This window comes from Helianthus annuus, chromosome 9 (genome assembly GCF_002127325.2).
Source record: "Helianthus annuus cultivar XRQ/B chromosome 9, HanXRQr2.0-SUNRISE, whole genome shotgun sequence".
In the NCBI taxonomy this organism is placed as follows: domain Eukaryota; kingdom Viridiplantae; phylum Streptophyta; class Magnoliopsida; order Asterales; family Asteraceae; genus Helianthus; species Helianthus annuus.
This window is the reverse complement of record NC_035441.2, coordinates 123,241,863-123,262,938: the sequence shown is the minus strand read 5'-3', so window position 1 is coordinate 123,262,938 and position 21,076 is coordinate 123,241,863. Positions and strand designations below refer to the sequence as shown.

The following is a 21,076-nucleotide window of genomic DNA, read 5'->3' as shown; positions in this document are numbered from 1 at the left end:
TCACGGCTTTATAGAGAAAAGTGAAGAAACTTTTCTAAGAATGCCAAGTATTTCAACCAATTTGATAATTTGAACTTGTAATAGGTGATATAGCTTGCTTGGTTGGGGTAACCAGTGGCGGAATAACGATTCTTTTTTAGGGGTGCGAAAATTTTTTAAAAATTTTGGACCTCTAGCTTTATAAAAAAATTTGGTTTATAGCGGGTCGGATCAGGTCAGATCTTGTAAAACAAGTAAACACAAACAAACAAAGTTTCATAGCGGGTCGAATCAGATTGGGTCAGGTCCATTTCAATTTTTCAACAATCAAATCCTAGTTTCTAACTTCCTATCACATTAACAAACAAAAAAGCATCAAAGTGCAAACCATCCTTACTTCTATTTCTCTTAGTCATTAAATAAAAGAACAAAAAAACTTATCTAAAACATACCTTGGTCTTTAATTAGAAGAATCCGGCGAAAAAAAGTGGTTCAACCCCTTTCATCTTGAGAAATCGCGGCATAACTTCCCTACTCATTGTTCCTTCCTAATCCTATCACATACAAAATAAACAAGGATCTTCAAGTGTTCAACCATAGCCCATGTTCCTTAATTTTCAATTTAAAATTTTGAATCTCAAGCCCTAGTAATTGTTATTTACCAACCAACAATCATATAATCAACCAAACTACCCAACTAAAGACTAGAACAACCCAAAAATACATAAAACATATAAAATTTTAAACCTTTTTAACAAATATATATATATATATATATATATATATATATATATATGGTCAGGATTTAGAGAGAACGCTGGAAAGTGTGAGAACGATTATGGATCGTCAGATCAAAACAATCTATGGACTAGATGGCGCGGTGGCGTTTTCGTAAATAACATAAACTTTTTAAAGGGGGCGCACTTCATTATGGGTAAAAGGGTCTTTTGACTTTCTACACAAAACGCCAAACTCACGAATAAAATGCTATTAAAATCCCTGCGTTAACACACATAGCACACTTCATCCTAATCTAAACGCCATTAAATATAAAAACGCCAAACTTTGTTTTTAACCGATAAAGCTGAAAAAAACAGTACTAAAACGACGGAACTTAATTACTAGCTTTTACTACAATAAAAATCGCGCCTAAAATACGCGCTGAAAACTTCCTATATAAACAACCTCTGAGACCTTCTAAAATTCACACCAAAACCCCAAACACCATATTTTCCTATATCCATTCATCTTAGAAACCCCAAAAAACCCCAAATATCAAAGATTGCAATCCGTGTTTCTTTGACATACACTATTTCCTCAATATAAACGCCAAAACATACAAAAACCACAAAAATTCAAAAACGCCATTTCATGGATATTCAGTTTTGTTCTCAATAAAGTTTAGCTAAACGGGATGGACAACATTGTTAGACATCTTTCTTGACTGAGGATTAACAATGTTGTCCATCTCGTTCAGCAAAACATTATTGAGTTTAGCATGACCAAAATTAGAGGTTTTTGGTAGTTTTATTTAGTGGCGTTGTTTTTTTTTTTTGGCGTTTGATTTGCTTGACCGATCTTATATTGTTTGTTACGTAACTTCGAAGTAGCATGTTATGAACAAATAGGTCGAAAAAAAAAGAATGGAAAAAAATGATGTAAAACGCGAAACTGAGATCTGTCTGTGTTCTATAGGAATGAAATATACAAAACGCCAAACTACTCTACAATGGCTCTCGAAGACCATCTATGTGTGTTCTATAAAGAATGAAAAATACAAAACGCCAAACTACTCTTCACTAGCTCTCGAAGACCTTGTCGATCTTCTCTTAATTACAGCCTGTTTGCATGTCGATGCGTAGTGTCCATATCCTTTGCTGTTCTGACACTGTCTTTCTTTAGCCCCGGGTTTCGACTTTGATTTTTTTTTCTCGATTGCTATCTCCTGTTTAGATTTCAGGCACTTCCGAGAACCAGAACCTTTGGATTTATACCCAACAGGGACTCTTATTGGATTCTTGTCATTTTTGTGTTGACCGGTTATCTCGGCAAATCTATCCCTAGTACCAGCGGGAGGAGCAACAATCTGCATATCTTGAACCTTCTTCATATAAGATTGAACACGATCATTGTATAAGGATAACTCCTCTTTATTACCAGATAAATGGTTCAAAGTATATTCCGTTGAAAAAATAATATCTCGCATCATACTTTACACATCGGGGTCAAGCTCGGTCATATATTCATGACTAATTGAGAATTCGGGAGAGCAATTTGGGAAAGCCTCTTTGCGCCATCTATTCAGAATGTACTGTTTTGGAAAATCCCTAATGTCCATAATTCTCAAAACATAGAATATATGTCTACATAGCAAACCAAATTGTTCAAAACGCCTGCATGAGCAACTGCATGTGCCATCAGACTTACGGAACATTACCTGAAAAACGCCAAAAATAATATCTCAATAACGCCATGCGGAGAATGTTGTCCAAAAAAATTAGAAAAAAAAAACACATTGGATATGAAAAAACGCCATTAACAGAAAACGTCATATAAAAACAAAACGCCATTGTTTACCTCAAATAAGGATGTACAAGGCTGTTGGAAGTCATTTACGTAAAACTTAACAAACCCATCAGGCTGATCTTCATAACGTTGATTTATGCAATCCGCAATTCCAATTAGCTCAGCTTGAACGTCACAAAAAATACTTTTTGTATATATGTCAACAGCTTGGCCTTCCAACAATTGGTAATTACTCTTCAACTAGGGTCGTTTGTATCGAGATTCATGATCATTTTTCCGGTGTGTGTGACATTGTGCTTCTATTGCAGTTTCATAATGAGTCATGAACTCAACAAGAGTAGCTTTCGAATTGAACACTTGACCAAAAAAATGATTCTCACTCTCCGACCTCGATGTCGTTCGCATAAGACTCGACATCTCTTCCATTCTATAGTATGCAGGGATCCAAGATTCCCTGAGTGCAACAATATCAGATAGCCAGTCATTATCTGCTAAATTGAACTCTGTGATAACCGCTTCCCATTCTGATTCAAGCTTTTCAGGTGTGAGAATATCCGTCCACACAACACCACAAATACGTTCTTTAAAATTGGTGGAATTGCATAGCCTAACACCAACCTATGTATAACACGAAAATGCCATGCATAAAAAAATGTATAAAATTACACAAAGACAAACCTTAATTAAAAAAAAAACATTAACAAGCTACAAAACGCCATGTATTTCAAAACGCAGTGTATCCTAAAACGCCAAAGGTAAAAATAAGCATACTAACCTTCAGAGAAAGTTTATGCATCACATGCCACATGCATAACCAATGCCTCGTGTCAACAAATACAACAGAAATAGCCTTCTTCATTGCTGGATCTTGGTCAGTGACAACAACTTTTGGTTGAGAACTAACAGGTTTTAGAAAAACTCTCAACAACCAAATATACGTATCAGCAGTTTCCGATGCCAATAATGTTGCACCAAATGTAACACTGCAGTGATGATTGTCTATACCAGTGAACGGCACAAACACCATAGAGTATCTGCATATGAAAACGCCATGAGAAACTGAAACAATAATAAAACGCCATTGCATGTAAATTTATAAAACGCCATTGCATGTAAAGTAATAAAACGCCATATCATGTAAACTAAAAAAAACGCCATTGCATGTAAACTCATAAAACGCCAAAAAACAGAAGAAGTTGAATAATAAAATATTACTTGTTGGAATGATACGTGGCATCAAAGAAATCACATCACCAAACACATGGTAATTTCGTTTGGCTTGATCATCACACCAAAAAAGTCCCTTCAAACGATTCTTTTCGTCTGTGAAGTAATCATATGAGAAATTAGGCTGAGAATGTTTTTTTTTTCATTCAAATGTCTCACAACCCTCTTATAGTTCTTAAATTCGACTTTACTTGCACCCACATCTTCAAAACCGCCAAAACAATTCTTCATAACATTAAACGCCTTCACGGGACCCAAATTCAGCTTAGACATGCTGTGTATAACATGCTTCTGGAGCTGAGTGAGGTGTCGTTTAGTTGGAAGAAAATGCTTATCACGACGTTCAACAAGATAATGGTTGTGCTCCTCGACAAACTTATACACCTTCCATGATCCATCCTCAAAAGTTACACCTAACAGTGCACCACAATCAGTCCTCTTTGAAAAGTTGGATCGCACTAATCGCTCTTTTTGAGTGGGGTCCAACGTATCAACCTTCTTATCCTTGTATAACCCAGATCTCGTACACAAGTAATACTTAATATGTAACACACCTTTAGAGTTCGTCTGTGTAGTACCTTTCCTGACTGAAAACCCACACTCCTTGGCATACTTAACATACATTGAATAACAATCGTCGAGGCTTGAGAATGCCATGTCCATTGTGGGCTTTATTTCTTCACTGACGTCAGCAATGATAAATGGTAATCCAGTTTTGGGGCAAAGCCTTTGACTCGAGGAAGCAACTTCGTCTGGGAACACACAGTGAGGAACAGAAAAACGCCATTACAAATAGAAAATGTCTTGTAATAACATTTTAGATTAAAACGCCATTAATTGAATAATAAACAAGACATAATAAACACATAATTTAAAAACGACATGATGAAAATGCCATGAGATGAATAATTAACAAAATATAACATCATAATGAAAACGCCATAATTAACAAAACTAACGTTTACACAAATTAACAAATAGTAATAACTGATGTTTATAAATAATACAAAATAACATTCAAAACTAATCAAATAGATGTAAAATGCCAATGATCGTAAAATCATAAGAAAAATACTAGATCGTAAACGGCAATTAAAATTAATATTGAAAACTCCAATTATCAGTTCTTAGTAATTGTTTAAATACCAATTAAAACGTGATTAAATTGCATAATTGAATAACGCCATTGAAAATCATACAACACATTATAAAAAAACAATGAAACAAGCATAAAAGAACAAAACGCCATATCTGTTGCATGATTTGCTGAAACAAAAATAGAAAACGCCAACAAGTTTTACTTTGTCGAACAGAATCCACGTTAGACGCCATAGATATGAGAAAGCTTGCAAAGAAGGTAACAGCTAACAAGAAATCTTTGGAGTTTTAATTTGAAAGAGATTTATAACGCGAATAAGGAGGGAACGTATAAAAGGACACTCTTATCCCCACATAACAATTAGCGCCCCCTACCACGTGTTGGGCCAGGATCCGTTCTCACCAAGTGTGAGAACGATTTTGGTGGTGACATGTGGCATTGATGTTAAATTACACTAAGAGGTAATATTGTCAAAAAATCCACTCACATGAACTGGGTGTTCAAATAAAACGCCATAAAAGTGTTCAAATAAAACGCCATAAAAATACTCAATTCAGAAAAACGCCAAACACTCAAAAGCTTTTTTAAGCCATTTTTTTGAGCCAGCTCCTAGTTAAAACGCCATAACAAAAAAAACTATATTTTCTGGGTCCAAAGTGTAACTTATAGTGTGAACAAGTGTGAACACAAGTATTTAATTAGTTTCATCATACACTCAGCTTTTTTTTTGAGCCACCATAACAAAAAAAGCTATATTTTCAGGGTCTAAAGTGTAACTTATAGTGTGAACAAGTGTAAACAAGTGTGAACACAAGTATTTAATTAGTTTCATGATACACGCAGCTTTTTTTTGAGCCAGCTCTTAGTTAAAACGCCATAACAAAAAAGCTATATTTTCAGGGTCCAAAGTGTAACTTATAGTGTGACCCAAGTATTTAATTAGTTATCATCATACACGCAGCTTTGGAGAATGTGATTGGAAATAAAAGAATTCATACTCCAATGAAGACACACAGAGCTCCCAGTTAAAACGCCATAACAAAAAAAACTATTTTTTTGAGCTATAATTTACAACAGCTCAAAAAACCCATTTTTTGAGCCATCCGCCTAAATTAGTATTTTTTGAGCTCAGAAAAATCATAATTTGTACTGTAAAAACACCGTAAAACACGCAGTTCAGAAAAACGCCATGCAAAACTCAGTTGAAAACGCCATAAAACACCCATTTCAGAAAAACGCCATGAAAATACCTAGTTAAAACGCAATAAAAACACCTAGTTCAGAAAAACGCCATGAAAATACCTAGTCTAAAACGCCATAAAACACCCAGTTCAGAAAAACGCCATAAAACCCAGTTAATTTTTTTTCGAAAAGTATATCAATATTATACTCATTGGAAAGATAAAAAACGCTGAGTTTTATGGTGTAATTTTTTTCGAAAAATAATCACGTATAAAAAGTTATTGTCGTTTAAATATGATGAGGGAAAATGGCATGTGATTAGCATGTGCACCTTTGTTTGGATCTTCCTATTTTACCTCTCCTGGTAGTTCCAAGACCCATGTTATTTACAAAAATGTCACCGCATCAATCTCAGCCACAAACCACTAAGATCTTGTGGCTGAGAATCGTTCTCACCGTTCTCACATTTTGAGGCGTTCTTTCCTGATCCTGCTCATATATATATATATATATATCACACACATATATTTCTATTGAAAAAACCCAATAAAACATCAAAACAAATCGAATTACCTATTTAAGTTCAAGTTTTGAATTTCATCTTTTCAAATCTTATACTAGAATCATATAATCAATAAGAGATTAAGAAACACCAAACCAATCCTATAAAGACTAGAACAACCCCAATTACCTCAAAACATATAAAAATTTAAACTTTTTTAACTCATCCTAAAATCCTATTATCTCATGACTCTTGAACAAAATCGCATAAACATCAAAATAACAAAAAAAAAAACATGTACCTGTCAGGGGCGGCCTAAATAAACCAGTTTGCATCTGGAATTATGCTGTCGCTGGGCGTTGAAGTGAGGCAGAGGGAGGGCGGGAGTCGCTGGCAAGTGGCAGCGATTTGGGTTTTTGTTTTATTATGTGGACCGATTTTGTTTAACAAAACTAGTAGTTGGGTTGGGCTTGAATGGGTATTAATCAGTTGGGCTTGATGGATTGAATTTATGTTTTGTTAAAGCGGTTAGTGGGCTAACTTGTTTACATAATTTGATCTGGTTTCAATCCGTATTCACAATTTTTTATATAAATTCCTAACATTTTTTTCTAAGGGGTGCGAACGAAAATTTCCAAGGGGTTCGGTCGGAATATTCCAAGGGGTGCGGTCGGAATTTTTCAAGGGGTGCAGACGAAAATTTCCAAAGGGTGCGGTCGGGATTTTTCGCGAAAAATACCACTAATTTTTTTTCAAGGGGTGCGACCGCCCACCCACCCCATAAGGTTGGTCCGCCCCTGGTGCTAAGTGATCAAGTGATATTTTATAATACTTTTATTATTGCATTTTTCCCTCTTTCATTCACAACCACTTTCAACATATATTAAAAACATTTTTCCCTCTTTAATTCACAACCACTTTCAACATATATTAGAAAGTTATGAATGGTGAAGAGTGTCCTCTCAAATTTACAAATGAACAATAACATTTTCTCTCTCTTCTACTTACAACCATTTATAACCCACATACATCCATTTTTCATAAAATAAAAATCTTCCTCACATAATTTTGAGGAAGGGATGTGAATACTCTTATATTGGAGCCTCTGTTTTATATAATACAGAGAAAAGAGTAAAGTACAATTTCCGTCCCTGTGGTTTTTACCAGATCTCATATACAACCCCTGTTGGCCAGTTTCGACCATTCTAGTTCCTGTGGTTGTCAATTGCAATCAATAACTTCCTTGTTGGAAACTTCCATTAGTTGAATGTTAATATTATGGTTAAATGACCACAATACCCTTAAGGGGCAGAAATCGCAATAGAAAATTATCATCCCCCCTTTTAAGTGTCTGCAACACACAACCCATCACCATCCTTGTTCTCTGTTTCAGCCTCCTGATGTGTACAAAATGCAACATATAAATTACATTAAATAAGGCATAAAACTAACCCTTTTTAAGTACTAATGTTGGAAAAAGTGTGTTTTTGTCTTCCTTTTGTATTTTCAGGGTTAAATGAGCTCAAATTAACAAAAGAAGCAAAAAGGCAGCTAAATCTAACATAAATACAAGAAAAGGAACAAAAGTGAATTGCCCGACCCCTCGACAGCATCCTCCCAAGCAAAATAAGGAAGACAGAAGGCTGAACACGCCCCGTGCTCAGTGAGCACGGGGCCGTGCCCAAGAAGCAGCAGAAAAGACAAATCTGTAGAAGCTTCTATTGCTCACCACGGGGGCGTGCCCAAAGTACTGCAGGCGCATTAATTGTAATTGCGAATTACAATTAATGAGGAGAGATAGTGTCAGACGGGCACGGGGCCGTGCCCAGTGGACACGGGGCCGTGCCCAGGCCTCTGTTCAGCCTATAAATAGGAGTGCTTGGCTTCATTGCAACTCATCCCTTGGCACCACCTCTCTCACACTTCATCCACCACCCACCACCATCACAACACCATCATCCATTGTCCATCATAGAGTGTGTGAGTCGTCTCGGGATCCAAGATTGATCGTAAGAGTTCTTGACAATCAAGGCCATGTTTGCCTAAGTCTCTTACATCACTTGGTGAAGACAAGTGTTTAGTATAATACTTTTTATTTTTAATCTTTTGCACTTTTTATTTGGTTTTGTATTAATGACTTTAATAACTAGTTGCTTATGTTGAAGGTGACTTTTCCTTATCGTTTGTCCGTGGTGTCTTGGCATTATTTTACTGTCTATATAAAATAAAAGATTTTCACCATTCATATCTCCACGGTCTATATGGAGGTATGTTGGCTACCTGGTCGGGGGTTAAGGGAACGGTTTGGTAAGGGTCTTGCCCTTGTTCAGCGTTTAGAGGTCCTGCAAGGGACCTGGGTCAAATTGAGTAGGACCTCCTTCAATACCCCAAAGGTATTGGATGGCGGGGGTCCAAACTCTTTGATCCCCTCATAAGTTAACTACTATTAATCCTATAACCCGGCTATTTAGGACTGTATCCCTGCTGACTCAGACTACTTAGTCGAGGGTAACGTCACCTCCAAAAGAGGGGCCTACCATAATTTGCATTAATAACTTAATTAATTATCTTTCAATAATCCGACCCTTTAGGATTGTATCCTTGCTGACTCAAACTACTGGGTTGAGGGTAACGTCGCCTTCAAAAGAGGGGCCTACTACAATAACTAAGATAATCTCTTAAACAAGTGCAAAAGTGCGAAAATAATCAAAGGTTATACTAATACACGAGTCGGATCCAAGTGATTCATCTTGTCTATCTGTTTTTATTTTTATTTTATTTTTCAGCATTTAGTTAGTTTTATTTTCTTAGTTTAAAAATCTTTTTCTAACATTTTGATTTGATTAGACGTTGAGGATAAACCGGTACTAAAAGCTCTTGTGTCCTTGGACGACCTCGGTATCTTACCAACACTATACTACGTCCACAATGGGTGCACTTGCCCATATGTGTGTTTAGTGTTAGTAAATATCGTGTTTTATAAATTTAAAACTGAGTTAATTGCTCGGATGGTCCCTGTGGTTTCAACTTTTTTCACGTTTAGTCCCCACCTTTTGAAAATAGCAGGTATGCTCCCTATGGTTTATCATTTTGTTACTCGGATAGTCCCTGAGTAGATGTCAGTTAGTTTGAAAATAGCAGGTATGCTCCCTATGGTTTGTCATTTTGTTACTCGGATAGTCCCCAGAGTAAATGTTGGGGGACTATCCGAGTAACAAAATGACAAACCATAGGGAGCATACATGCTATTTTCAAAATATGGGGACTAAACGTGAAAAAACGTGAAACCACAGGGACCATCCGAGCAATTAACTCTTTAAAACTTGGCTAAAAAGTGTAAAAAGGGCTTAATATATATATCAAAAATATAACACACTTCACGCACATCAAGTTTTTGGCGCCGCTGCCGGGGACACAAGGATTTTAAGAAAGTTAGGAATCAACGGCCTAATCATTTTTTTTTATTTTCTTTTTAATTTTTTAGGATTTTCTTTGTTTTTCAGCTTCTACAGAGCTCAGCACGGGCCGTGCCTGTTGAACACGCCCCCGTGCTCAATCATTGGAACTGGCAATCTTGTTTTAAGTCAGACCGTAAGCTGAACACGGGGCCGTGCTCACTCAACACGCCCCCGTGCCCAAGATTCAGTTACTGAAAACAGAACCGTTAGATCCCGGCAGTTGGTAATTTCTGACACAAACATGAGTGATAGTAATTCTTTTTACTTTCGTCACTCTTATGGTACGTGGTGTCAATTATGTGGAGGCAACCATAAAGAATTAAAATGTTATTTTCTAAATTATAGGCCCCACTATATAGACCCACCATCTCCCTATAACCTTAAGAGGGGCGAAAGTAAAAATAATCACTATTTCTCCCTCGAATGCGCCCAACCAAATATTCTAGGAGAAATGATCCTTGACGAGTTATTTCAACTAGAAGCTCTAGTTCTAAATTAGTTAAAAGAGCTTAGGAAGGATTTCATTGATCCATCCCAAGATGATGGCCAAGAAGAAGCGTTGGGGTCGCATGAAAACAACCTCGTTGTTCCCAATCCTACCTTCGTACCTAGCAAAGACATGGATGATAGTCGTCCCTATGCCGATTGTGCCGTGAAGGACTCTCCATCAACTTCGTTTGGTGCATACATAGACCTGAGCGATTTGGCATATACCTTCTTTAACAAGAGCCCGGGAAAGGGTTGGACTTGTCCACCTAAAATAAAAATAGGAATCACCCTCACTGACAACCTCTTGCGTTCTCGTCTTAGTCTAGAGCAATTAAGGTATCTTAGGCACTTTGGGGTTGTTCCATCCAGTAAGGAATCGCCCGATCCAAATAGACTCCTTAGAAATAGACGAACTTCATAATCAGCCCCTCGACACGGGGCCGTGTCCAACCAACACGCCCCGTGTCCACCAAAAGATTCCCTTCTGACTTTTACGTCAGAATACAGACAAACTGTGTCAGGATTCTGTCTGCACACGGGGCCGTGTCCAGCACGCTGTCGTTTTCTATAAATGAAGCCAAGAATTCTGCACATTTGGACCATCTAAGGACAGAGATTTGAAGGAATCTTCTCTCAACTATCCTAGGTATGTTCTAAAAGAAGTTTCCAACAACCTTCTTGTCCTTTCCTCTTTAATCCATTTCCTCTTCTTCATCTTTCTCCAAAAACCTCCATTAAAGGTTGAGAATTCAAGCTTTATGGCAAGAAATATTGGATTTTGTTTAAGGAATCTTGTTAAAAACAAGTTGTATAACATTGTTTTAAGTTACCATTGATCAAAAAGGCTTCACAAGTTAGAGAAAATAACTTAAAACTTCAAGATTCCTTGTTTCAAAATTCTGCAGAAAGGTGAACACGGGGTCGTGCTCATTGAGCACGGGGCCGTGTCCAAGATACTGTTTCATTAAATAAGCTGTTTTCAGTTTATTTTCACAGAATGTCAAGTGAAAACAGTGAAACATCATCAGTGCATTCAAGAAACAGTAGAAGTCGAAGAAGGCCTTCCATTGAAGCTACCCTTGTACACTACGTCATGGCACTTCGGGAAGCAATCGATGAAATGACTTCGGTAGAGGAGGTCCTAATAGACCGTATAAATTATCTTACGGTAGGGCTGGAAAATAGTTTTCAAGAAATTAACCTCTTGCACCAGAGGTTAAATATTCTTGTAACTCCTCCCATGGAACCCATCCTCCTTCAAGAGGATTGGAACCTAGCGTTCGGAGTCAATAACCCTACCGGATGGGATGATATTCCAGCAGAACCTCCCCTTGAAGATCCACAAGAGGTCCCGGTGGAAGTCACACCTCCTCAAACCGATGCCAATGAGCCCTCATTCTCCTCCCAAGGGAGATAGAGGAATGGCTCGCCGACATATGAGGAGTCCATAACCGGAGGAAGGAGTTCTATGAAGCCACATTCAACCGAGACTACTTTCTTCTCGAAAATTTTGCTAATTAAAATAACTTGTAGGCTAGAGGCTCCTTGGGTTAAAACTTCTTATGTTTACTTAACTACTAATATTTTAGGACTATGTATCTCTCTATGGTTTTAATGGAATGATGGTTTTAAAGTTTGAATGGTGTCATAATAAATAAAACACACTCATGGTGGTCAAGGATGACAAGGGAAACGAGAAACATGAACCCATGCACGAAAACAAGGCATCCGACAACAATTTCTCCATTACAGTAAGTTCAGCACGGGCCGTGCCCAGCCAACACGGCCCCGTGCTGAACATCCTGCAGACAAATGCCCAGTTTAGGTAACTGGACACGGGCCATGTTCACCGAACACACCCCCGTGTCCAGGCTTCTGTTTCTTTTCTTTAATTATTGTTACTGGCACCTGAACACGGGGCCGTGTCCAGATTGCCAGTAACATAAATTTTTGCTTTTGACACCATTTTACACATTAAATCAATCTAAAAATTTATTTTTGGGACACATTGAGGACAATGTGTAATTTAAGTGTGGGGGGGGGATGCTAAAACCTTGAATTTTGCAAGTCCTAATAACAAGCCTTACACAAAACTCTATTGGAACCGCTAAAAATTTTCATTTTTTTTACTTGTCTAAGTTTAAGTTGGGAATTCTAAGACTAACAAGGTTATATTTTTATAAGTTTACAACCGATAGCGTCGTGATAAAAAGAACCAACATAAGAAAATTATGAAATGGCATGACAAGCTTAGTTAAAATTCGATTATGTATACTCGATCACATAAAAACCCATTCCCACAAAAGTGAGTTTTGAGCCTTTATTGAGCATACAAATATACATCTTTACGCTAAATGCTCATTTTTCGTTTCTTGTGTGAATAGCCGTTTGGTTCTTACGACTCTAGAACTTGCCACGACAATTCATTCCCGGTCCTTACCAACTTAAACCCAAGTAAGTGAATTATGGAGGCATTAGGACTAACCCTTTTTCTTTCAACACCATTATTTTTATTTTTCTTTTCACCTACCCAAAAATTCCCCCTAGTTAACCCCTTTGAGCCTAAACCTTTTCATTTCTTAACCCAAAACCCTTTTTACCCACCAAAAACCCTCTTTACCCACCAAAAACCCTTTTTATTTTTACCCTTTATTTTAGTAACAAGCTCGGTTTTCGTGTGAAGTTAGAAATAATGAAGTAAATATTTTATTTTAGTAAATATATATATATATATATATATATATATATATATTTACAATGAAGTTAGAAATAAACAAACAAAGCTCCTCAAACAAAAGCTTGTTTGAAGAAATACTTCATTTAAAATAAAAAGTCACAAAAACAAAATGTTTTACGAAAACCGACGCTTTTTATGACTTTCGCCCTTTTCTACTAACCACTAACCCAACCACCCACCATTAGCCCAAGCCTAACCCTTCACCCAAAAAGTCCTCTTGATATTTACAAAGGTATAAAGTTAAAAAAGAGGAGGATTGATTGCTTGGCAAGCTTATGGTAGGAATAAGTTCCATGCTGCTCTCGAGTGATTCACTAAAAATACACCTTCGGCCGAGTGTGAGTGATTTCTCTCGTGAGGTATGTGAACTTGTATATAAATGGAATTTTAGAAAAGTATGTTATGCCTTAATAAATAATTCACCTTATGAAAAGTTTTTAATAAATCATGACGAATAAGATTGTAAATAAGTAAAAATAAAACCTAAACAATCTTGGAAACATCCCGACACTCTATGACAAGCCAAAACCTTCTCTTCTACCTATTCTATTTGGGAGTGTAAGCCACATATTAAGGAGTTTTGCTTGAGGACAAGCAAAAGTTCAAGTGTGGGGGTATTTGATGTGTACAAAATGCAACATATAAATTACATCAAATAAGGCATAAAACTAACCCTTTTTAAGTACTAATGTTGGAAAAAAGTGTGTTTTTGTCTTCCTTTTGTATTTTCCGGGTTAAATGAGGTCAAATTAACAAAAGAAGCAAAAAGGCAGCTAAATCTAACATAAATACAAGAAAATGAATAAAAGTGAATTGCCCGACCCCTCGACAGCATCCTCCCAAGCAAAATAAGGAAGACAGAAGGCTGAACACGCCCCGTGCTCAGTGAGTACGGGGCCGTGCCCAAGAAGCAGCAGAAAAGACAAATCTGTAGAAGCTTCTATTGCTCACCACGGGGGCGTGCCCAAAGTACTGCAGGCGCATTAATTGTAATTGCGAATTACAATTAATGAGGAGAGATAGTGTCAGACGGGCACGGGGCCGTGCCCAGGCCTCTGTTTAGCTTATAAATAGGAGTGCTTGGCTTCATTGCAACTCATCCCTTGGCACCACCTCTCTCACACTTCATCCACCACCCACCACCATCACAACACCATCATCCACCACCATCATCCATTGTCCATCATAGAGTGTGTGAGTCGTCTCGGGATCCAAGATTGATCGTAAGAGTTCTTGACAATCAAGGCCATGTTTGCCTAAGTCTCTTACATCACTTGGTGAAGACAAGTGTTTAGTATAATACTTTTTATTTTTAATCTTTTGCACTTTTTATTTGGTTTTGTATTAATGACTTTAATAACTAGTTGCTTATGTTGAAGGTGACTTTTCCTTATCGTTTGTCCGTGGTGTCTTGGCATTATTTTACTGTCTATATAAAATAAAAGATTTTCACCATTCATATCTCCACGGTCTATATGGAGGTATGTTGGTTACCTGGTCGGGGGTTAAGGGAACGGTTTGGTAAGGGTCTTGCCCTTGTTCAGCGTTTAGAGGTCCTGCAAGGGACCTGGGTCAAATTTAGTAGGACCTCCCTCAATACCCCAAAGGTATTGGATGGCGGAGGGTCCAAACTCTTTGATCCCCTCATAAGTTAACTACTATTAATACTATAACCCGGCTATTTAGGACTGTATCCCTGCTGACTCAGACTACTTAGTCGAGGGTAACGTCACCTCCAAAAGAGGGGTCTACCATAATTTGCATTTATAACTTAATTAATTATCTTTCAATAATCCGACCCTTTAGGATTGTATCCTTGCTGACTCAAACTACTGGGTTGAGGGTAACGTCGCCTTCAAAAGAGGGGCCTACTACAATAACTAAGATAATCTCTTAAACAAGTGCAAAAGTGCGAAAATAATCAAAGGTTATACTAATACACGAGTCGGATCCAAGTGATTCATCTTGTCTATCTGTTTTTATTTTTATTTTATTTTTCAGCATTTAGTTAGTTTTATTTTCTTAGTTTAAAAATCTTTTTCTAACATTTTGATTTGATTAGACGTTGAGGATAAACCGGTACTAAAAGCTCTTGTGTCCTTGGACGACCTCGGTATCTTACCAACACTATACTACGTCCATGATGGGTGCACTTGCCCATATGTGTGTTTAGTGTTAGTAAATATCGTGTTTTATAAATTTAAAACTTGGCTAAAAAGTGTAAAAAAGGCTTAATATATATATCAAAAATATAACACACTTCACGCACATCACCTCCCCTAGCCCTAAAATGGTAGCAGTCTCATCCAGGACATGTAATACGATAGCTCGTTCCAATGCACTCTGCTTATGTGGGGTTTCTGCTTGCATTCGAACCTCATGGACGGAAGCAAATCCTGGCTGTAGGCTTCTTTACTGTGTAAGTGTTGTTTTTATTAATCGATGATTTCAGTGTGATTAACTTGAAATAAATAATTTTAGAAGTTTATTTGTAACATTATAGAGCGACAACTGTGGTTGGTTACGCTGGATTGAACCTCCAAGCACATGTTCCAGATGCGAGAGAGTTGTCTTAGCCCTGTTGAGCTCAAGTCAGCAAAAAGATTAATTGCTAAGGATGAAGGCCTTGGAAGTTGCTGAGAAGGTGATTGAAGCTCAAGGACCTAAGTTTGTGTTAGGTTTTACTTTGCTCTTGTTTGTCATTTATGTAGCCATGTCTTGATGTATTGTGCTTTGAATGTTAAATTAACTCGGTAACCTACTTTTCTATGTTACACAACGACTACTTCATATTTTCTAACGCTAACTTTTCAAAAAGTGATATATAAATACTCATGTTAGGCTTATTTTGTTATTGTCACTCCATCAAAACTTGAAAATGGATAACAAATGTAAGAAATATTTTGTTCTATTCTCATATCATCAAAATAGGGTAATGGATAACAAAGACAAGTAAGCTTTTGTCGAAACAGAAGAAGAAACACAGGTTCTAGATGTTGGTGAAAGTAATTAAGTGTGTGGGACATGTCAATGAAGGAGGTTCATCTTCAAGTGCAGATGTGAGTCATGAAGTTGGCAAACCGAAAGACGTACTTGCCAAACACAAAGAAGATAAAGCAACACATGGGAAGAAAGTTGTTGATGTTGTGGAAGAACTTGGTTTCAACCCTAACTCAGATATAGATTATGACTCTAATGTATTAAAAGATGCATGGAATTATGAATACAAAAAAGAGGATTATTCATGGGATTGGCACAACCCCTATGAAGGAGAAGAGTCTGATTCAGACCTATCATCTAGAGGAGACTGAAATTGGAAATAAATGTAACGCCCTGCGTTTTCAAACATCCTACATTTAGAAACCTTACGTGAAATTCTATCTTTGGAAATCTTGTGTTCTTATAACCATTCTTTCATCGTAATCGTTGTAAAATACGGAACTTGCTACGTAAATAAAACTTGTACATTACACTTTTTACCTAGTTAAATCATGTTTTATTTCATATTTCACCTTGTTACAAGTTAGGGGAAACATTGTTGCATATTATTACACAACTTAACTAACAAAATTACTCATTATAATGTTTTAAAAAAATAAAAAAATAAAGAAACATGGCAGCCCAAATTCAGCAAAATTCAGCCCCATATAGTTGGGTTTTGTGGGCTAGTTTCAAGGTGTAACCCCTTCTAAACACTTCCAAAGCCCAACCCATTGAAACCCTAATCCTTCCCCCTATAAATACCACTTATAACCAGCCTCCCTACCACTTTTGCAACACTAAAAACTCTCAAAACATCCTCCAAACCGTAGCTGAAAGCAAAGGTTCGAGTAGATTGACACCCCTTCACGAAAATGAGCATAACTCACTCAATTCTTATCCGATTCACTCGATTCTTTTTCCTACTTGCTTGTATAATCATGGGGTTCGATTCCTAGACTTCTCCTTGGAGAAATCAGACCTGGAAATGCCCCGAAATAGTCCATAAACTTTCTGTTTGTTTTTATGTTCATCAAAAACTTGTTTAAACCTATGCAACTTGTGTCTAACACATCTCATACCTATGTCCTAATGCTTACAACTTATCCCATGGTTGGTTAAGCTTAAAAACAAGGTTGAGACATTTAAAATCAGAGGATTAAACCTCATAAACTTGGTGTTTTGTTTAGGGTTTTTAACCCACAAGTCATGTCAAACTTTGTCTTTGATACATGAGTGATTATGGAACAACTTGGGTTGTCCAAACATACAATCCTCACATGATTTGATGATTTCTCTTAGTTAGTGTGTATATTTCTTATTCTTTATTGTATGTTCATGACCCTCCTTGGTTGTTTTTTTTACATCAAGTGTAGTGGTGAACACATAGAGGTGCCTAAATGGAAGACTTGATCTTCCTACCTCCTACATGACTTCTATGACATTTAGAGGTACCAAAATGAAGATTTTAATCTTCTACCTCATGCTTGAACTATTGGACATATATTATATAACCTAAATATATTATTCGAATAATCGAATCCTTGATGATGAACTAGTGTTCATATGTCGGGGTACTAGATTACATCATCCTAGACTATGATAACTTGTCACGATTCTAATGGAACCTTGTTCCATGAAAACATCTAAACTCCTTCGAGTTTCCTAGTGTCAAGAACAAGCATCATATGTACTAAATGATTATTTTCCATGTTATTCTCATATCTTATTTTTATGTTGTTTTAAACACCGAATCTCGACTCTAAACATACTTGAACCTTAACCCTTATACATTCGGACTCTAAATCTCTACTCGTCAACAATTGGATAATCGGAAAACATATGCAAACTTTGTGAGTATACTCGTATTTCCCCCTTTTTACTTTTACCACTTTTGGGGTGTAACATGTTTACCTATTAACTTACACATGAACACTTTGTTAAACACATGAACGTTCCTATAACATGCTTGTATACGTGATGACTTGATACTTTAAACTTGGGTTATTCTTATGTGTTGAACTTATCATTAACTTCGTACGAGCCAAACCTTGACATATGTAGCGCTATAGGATTAACGACCCGCCCGTAAACTTGAGGTTATGTCTTGAGCATATTGCGTTTTCTTGGTTTGATATGTTAGACACATGCCATATTTAAGGTTTATCTTGAATCACATGCTTGCTATGAGGGATTGTTCACACTTTTATCTTATGCTATGTATGTACCAAACTTGTATACTCGCCTTTGCTTTTGCATTGAATTGTATTTTTAAACATGTTACAGGTTGATGATGATGAAATGAAAACGGATAGCAAAGATGCCTAAATACTCACTTAGACGTTTAGGTTTAAAGTGTTGTATCAATTTTGTTTATGTTATGTTGAACAATGTTGTTATTTGCTTTTCTTGTAATGTTTTGACATTTATTTTGGAAATGAAATTTGGATTATTAAATTATTGTCACAAATAGCGTTATGATGTCTCGAGCAATCTTCACACTTCGTCTCATCCCGATGTTTCCGCCATTGGTTGGGGTGTGACAGATTGGTATCAGAGCCATAACTATAGGGAATTAGGGAAAGTAGGAATGCTTTAGCCTAGTCTATAGTTTTTGAGATTTATTCGTATGTTTTGCTTGAAACTACTTGCATGCTACCTTATTTGTTCTTATTTATTCCTTTTTTTTATCTTTTTAAGCATATATGTCGCTTATGTGTTAACACTTGGCATGCTATATTTGCTTTATTATGTGCTAATACATGTTTTATTGTCCCATTCATTATGTGCTATTCTTAATATGCTTCATTGTGCGTTTAAATTTGTTTGTTTATTCCTTTAACATACTCTTTCCCTCATGCATTTTACTCGACTATTCTAAATTCGTAAACACTCGAGACGAATTCACCAAAATAGGCGTGAAACCCACAATTTGGTGAACGACTCTCAATCTACCTATTCTTTTTTTTTACACGAGATATCGCGATTAAGCTAGGAGTGAAATCCACATCTTAATGGTAAATCTCAAATTTCAAGTTCTAGTGGACCCTCGTCAACACGTCGAAATTAAATTTTGACCCGACGAGTACCAACCACACTTAGGATACGAAATCGTCAAGTTAGGGGTGAAACCCGCACCTTGTCGACTAGTTCCACTCCTTGATTTTTTCATAAATCCCGCCAAGTCTCGAAATTTCGATTGATTTGGGACATGTAGTAACCGGAAGGGTAAATACCGTTAACCGACTTGTCGGCGAGAGTATTTTACCTATTAGGCCAAAGCATGCTCCTCAAATTCAAAAGACTTTTCGACCACTTTGGTTAGTCAAAGTTCCGTTTGGAACACTCCAAACTTTGGTCAAACATGTGTTTCTATTGTTCATTTTATACGATGCAATCTTTCAACCTCGAGTTTACCTTTGATTTCTCTTTTCACACGCACAACATATCGAACCTTTTCGATACATTTATATATGCATGATTTTCATATAATTTAAATTCATATTCCTTGTAACAACTAGTGGAGAGGTATCATCGAGATTGGAGTGACTTCCTTACCTTGACGATTGACTCCACCCCTCTTCCCTTAAAACGACCTCACCAACGAGTTAGGGGTGATTCCCTTACTTAGGTGACCGTTACCCAAAACTTCTCTTTCAAAATATTTTATTATGCAAACCCGATCATGTTTTATACCTAAATCATTTATCATTATTCAAAATACCTACTTATACCGATTTCAAAATACATTGTTTATCAAACGTACTTCTTATTCTACCATCCATTTTCACTCAAATCATATACACGAGATTCTTAATCATGTCTTTACCGTTTTACTACATGAATTTCCAAACCTTACGAAATGCTACCTATCAATTTAATCGGTCTAATGAATCTCTTGCCCATGAACTTCACATCTGATTTATTAACTGAAACACGTTCACATTATATCATCATACTAGAGACTTCCACTCTTAATCGAAATCAAACTAACCTTTCTCAATTACTTATAAGACCTCATAGATGTTATATGATCGTTTTACCAAATACTCTTTCCAACATCAATAAATCCTTTGTTAAAATTATTTTTAAACAATCACTAAGTTCTTTTACTAAATTTCTTTTCTAAGGGTCGACGTTTTCACAAGAACTTTCAAAGTTCAAAATTTCATGTTTTGATGCAAATGAAACAAACCCGTTATTTAAAAAAAAAAAAAAAACTTCTCTACAACGCTTAACTCGTCATCCAAATTTCAAAACACGTGGGCTAGAGACTTCATAGGGACCGACAATTTTCAACATACGTGAACTCCTTTTTTTTTAACAAAAGTAGCATTTCAATCATTACAAAATACGTTAAGCATAACCAATGAGTACTTTATGTTCCTTTACATATACAAACTATATTCTACCTTTCAAACCAAGCTCAATCTAATTTTGATTCGACAAACTCAACGTTTTGTTTAAACAACTATACATGCACATCATCATACACATTTTAGACGATATCTCGCGATAACATCATTTATATCGTTCGTATCTACATACTTAACCTTTTTTTTTCTCCGCAATGTCTCAACGTACACCATATACGCAATATTTATTTTTCATACCTACACCTATGTTCATACGTTTTATGCTTGTACTCATACACATACTACTTATACGTTTTACGCTTCTACTTGTACACATACTACTTACACGTTTTATGTTTATGCTCATACATTCATGCGTATTCGTACTTAAACTTATGCTCATACTTTCATCCTTACTCATGATTCGTACATTCGTACCTATACGCGAGCGTAATCCGAGGGATTCGCTTACGTAGGTCCCATACATGCTTAAACATAAACATGCTTACATACGACATTCTTCTACGTACACATTCTTATTTT

At 36.5% G+C, this 21,076-nt stretch overlaps 1 protein-coding gene across 1 annotated transcript; it reads right to left on the bottom strand.

The window, feature by feature from the left end:
• Nucleotides 1-2,191: 2,191 nt before the first annotated feature.
• LOC110876256 (protein FAR-RED IMPAIRED RESPONSE 1-like) lies at nucleotides 2,192-4,395 on the bottom strand. The gene is made up of 5 exons (XM_022124434.1): nucleotides 3,924-4,395; nucleotides 3,281-3,564; nucleotides 2,796-3,123; nucleotides 2,557-2,669; nucleotides 2,192-2,416 (listed from the first exon to the last, which is right to left on the bottom strand). Exons 1-5 carry the CDS (start codon nucleotides 4,393-4,395, stop codon nucleotides 2,192-2,194), a joined length of 1,422 nt encoding a protein of 473 aa, XP_021980126.1.
• Between the last annotated feature and the right edge of the window lie 16,681 nt (nucleotides 4,396-21,076).